At 41.9% G+C, this 3,112-nt stretch overlaps 1 protein-coding gene across 1 annotated transcript; it reads left to right on the plus strand.

Annotated features, from left to right (window-relative positions):
• Positions 1–2,012: 2,012 nt before the first annotated feature.
• LOC101848365 (kyphoscoliosis peptidase) lies at positions 2,013–2,687 on the plus strand. The gene has a single exon (XM_005101882.1). The coding sequence runs from the start codon at positions 2,013–2,015 to the stop codon at positions 2,685–2,687; it is 675 nt and encodes a 224-aa protein (XP_005101939.1).
• The last annotated feature ends 425 nt before the right edge of the window (positions 2,688–3,112 follow it).

A 3,112-nucleotide genomic window follows, 5' to 3' on the forward strand; every position in this document is an offset into this window, starting at 1 on the left:
CTCCTCCTCCTCCTCTTTGTCATCATCATCATGATTGATACAGAAGCCAAAATACCCCGCCCCCTCCCCATCGATCTTTTCCTATTTTCCCATTAGAAATACATTGTATATTTTTGTCTTGAAAATTGTTTACCTCGGGTCATATCGACTGACGCAGGAAAACAAACAAACAAACAAACAAACAAACAAACAAACAAACAAACAAACAAACGAACGAACGAAAAAACCCCAACCCAACCTAAACGCCTTCAACCGTAGAAAATTATAGTGCCAAATTGGCATTAATATAAAAAAAATCTGAGCATTACCACCTTTTCTATGCGTAAAATTGAATAAACAAGATAAAAGGATTTTTAAACTGTTGGGTTGTAGGGTCGATAAAAGGTGGATGGGATCAATATATGACAACTGTACACTTCCCAGTGTTATGCTGACCTTTGACATTCCTTTTTGGCCCTATTGTTAAATTAATTTCCCTTGCTTATAGAATACCTGAGTATTATGTCGCATCCCCTTGCAATTTACCAGCTGCATCTGTTAAGCTTTGACTCCAAACGTTTTGTTATAGAGCCTGGAAAAAATTCCAGAATTAGTCCAAGAATAATGAACTCTATCTTTTGCATTGACCAGTCTTTGGCAATCTCTTTAAGTGAAAGTCTTAAGAAATAGGTACTGACCCATCTGGTATGAAAGTAGGCATTGAACCCTCATCGTTGCTTGTGAACTGATGAGACTTTTTTCAATGCATTTTGTACCAACATTAAAAACCGATCACATAAACTATTTTCAATTCTCTTTAGGTAATGGAATACAAGGAAACAGTTGCATACAGTGAATGAGTATTCTGTGTGGAAAAATCAACCGGCGAACTCAGATTTTAAATAAGCGTAATACTTTCTATCAGCTTCGTTCACAGAGTCGAATGGATTGGAAGTGTGAAATTCGAAGCACTTTAACAATCAATATCTGAAAACAAATGTTTATGTTACAATCTAAATCGAAAGCCACCCTCCTAGTCAGAGCGCTTCTCTCATTATTTTTATGTTCACATGGGCGTTCCATTATTTTATAATTCTATAAATGTTGCTGAATTATTTAAAAATAGTAGAGGTAAGCAACATGCTGTTTGAGCATAAAATCCACATTACTGAAGACGAGCCAGACTTCAAGAGGATAGACTGCATCCCATGGGGAAGGTTAAGATGATCTGAAAGATTTCAGACTCAAGCTCGAGCTGAGTAGGTAGATGTTTTCACCGCTGTAAACACTGAGCTTTTCAACATCTCACGTAAAAATAAAACACATGGCTCATCGGTCTCGATTTAGGGGTAAGCATTGCTTCGTTTTCTCCTAAAAACGAAACAGGCAAATGGATCTTGGCTGCTTGAAAATAGCTTTAGTGTAAAGAAACAGAAGGGGAAGTAATCCCAGTACACTGAGCTCTTCCCTGGCATTCCAGGATATTCCCGCGCAGTGTGACGCGCGACGGGTAAAAAGTCGGGTATTTAGCCTTAGACCGCGTGTGTGGAAGCGTAAAGTTTAGAGGGCTGAGGACTCCTCATGCTTTCTTTTCCTGCAGATACGAACCGTGAGAGTCTCCAGTGTGGCTTGGCAGTCTACCTGATCAGAGCGTAGCACCGAGCTGATAGGGAGAAGGCAATATTGTGTTCTGTGACTGCACTCGTAACGAGCAGTTAGGAGAGTGCATTCGTTTTAGAGATTCGACACGATTTAATATTCTTAGATGTTTCCTTAAATATTTTGGGCGGAATTTTCCAGTGTTTGTTTGAAGTATTGCTCAGGTGTGACCTCAGGGTGTGTCATACGCTTTTCCTAAGATATTGTGTGAAGAGGTTTGCTTGTTAGATCTTCTTGCTGTGGTATATTTAACGTATACCTGTATACTGTTTCTGTGTATTTTATGTGTTTCTGAGACGGATTACACATCGCGTGTGTTGCTTCTGCTGCTTCAGTGAACTGTGTCAATGACGAAGTGAGGACACTCTGTGATCATGTCAGAACGTCCCACTCTCCTCAATGGTTACCTCGGCTCACAGCTGGGCTTCCAGGAACTGGGCCTGGCTACCAAGAGTCATAAGGAGGCCGAGTTCGAAACGAGTGAGAATGAATTCGTCATCAAACTGGTCGCTTCGCTACCCGTAAAGATCACGACAAAGGTCATCAACGAAGCCACAGGAAAGGAGTCCCAGGAGCGGGTTTTCATCCAGACGAGGGGTCAAGACATCAGTCTGTTGGTCAGTCTAGACTCCCCTGGGTACCACAAACTTCAGATTTACGGGCTTCCCGCGTCGGAGCAGAGCAAACAGCTGCCTGGAGTGTTCAACTACCTTATCAACTGCACGGCCATGCCACGGAAGTCTCGTCTATTCCCCAAACAGTTCGCCAAATGGAAAGAAGGCTGCGCACTGCTGGAACCCTTTTCCTTAGCTGGAGACGGTCTATCGGGTGACGTCGCCTTTCGCGTGATTGTTCCAGAAGCACACGCGGTGGCTGTGACGATAGGCGAGTCGTGGACACATCTCGAGCCAGACGACAGGGGCTTGTGGGTAGGACGAGTGCAAGGAGTGGAGCAGTATAAGGGAAAGGGGCTTTCTGCAGTGCTCAACGCCAATTTTGACGAAGAAGACGAGTCCAAATACTTCTCTCTTTTACAGTATTCTCTATGAAACATTACATTATTCTTATATTCTTAGAGACCGCAAAGTGTGTGATGGATAAAAGCAAACAGTTGGTGAATGGGGCAAAGAGCGGTTCAAACCAAAAGAAAGAGGCCATGCGCTATCTTCAACAAAAAATACATTGCTCAGTATGAAGATTTGTACTTTTTTCTACGGCAATGAACTGAATACGACCAAAGGTACACGGCAAGAAAGTCGAAAGGTGTATGGAGAAGGGAATTATATTTTTCTGAGGTACTTACTTGTAAGTGTGTGTGGTCTGTTTTTCTTACTCAAGGGTACAATAGCTTAATAACTTTGGTCGTACACGTTTTTTTTATTCAACAGTACGGAGAGAGATAGCAGTATGGGTGGTTTAACAACGTTCTTTTAAAACTATTCTACATGTACAGAGCTTTTCATAATGTTTCTAG

Source organism: Aplysia californica, unplaced genomic scaffold (assembly GCF_000002075.1).
Source record: "Aplysia californica isolate F4 #8 unplaced genomic scaffold, AplCal3.0 scaffold00302, whole genome shotgun sequence".
Classification (NCBI taxonomy): domain Eukaryota; kingdom Metazoa; phylum Mollusca; class Gastropoda; order Aplysiida; family Aplysiidae; genus Aplysia; species Aplysia californica.

Coding starts and splice junctions, on each gene's coding strand:
- LOC101848365 (XM_005101882.1), top strand. CDS start 2,013: ATGTCAGAACGTCCCACTCTCCTCAATGGTTACCTCGGCTCACAGCTG.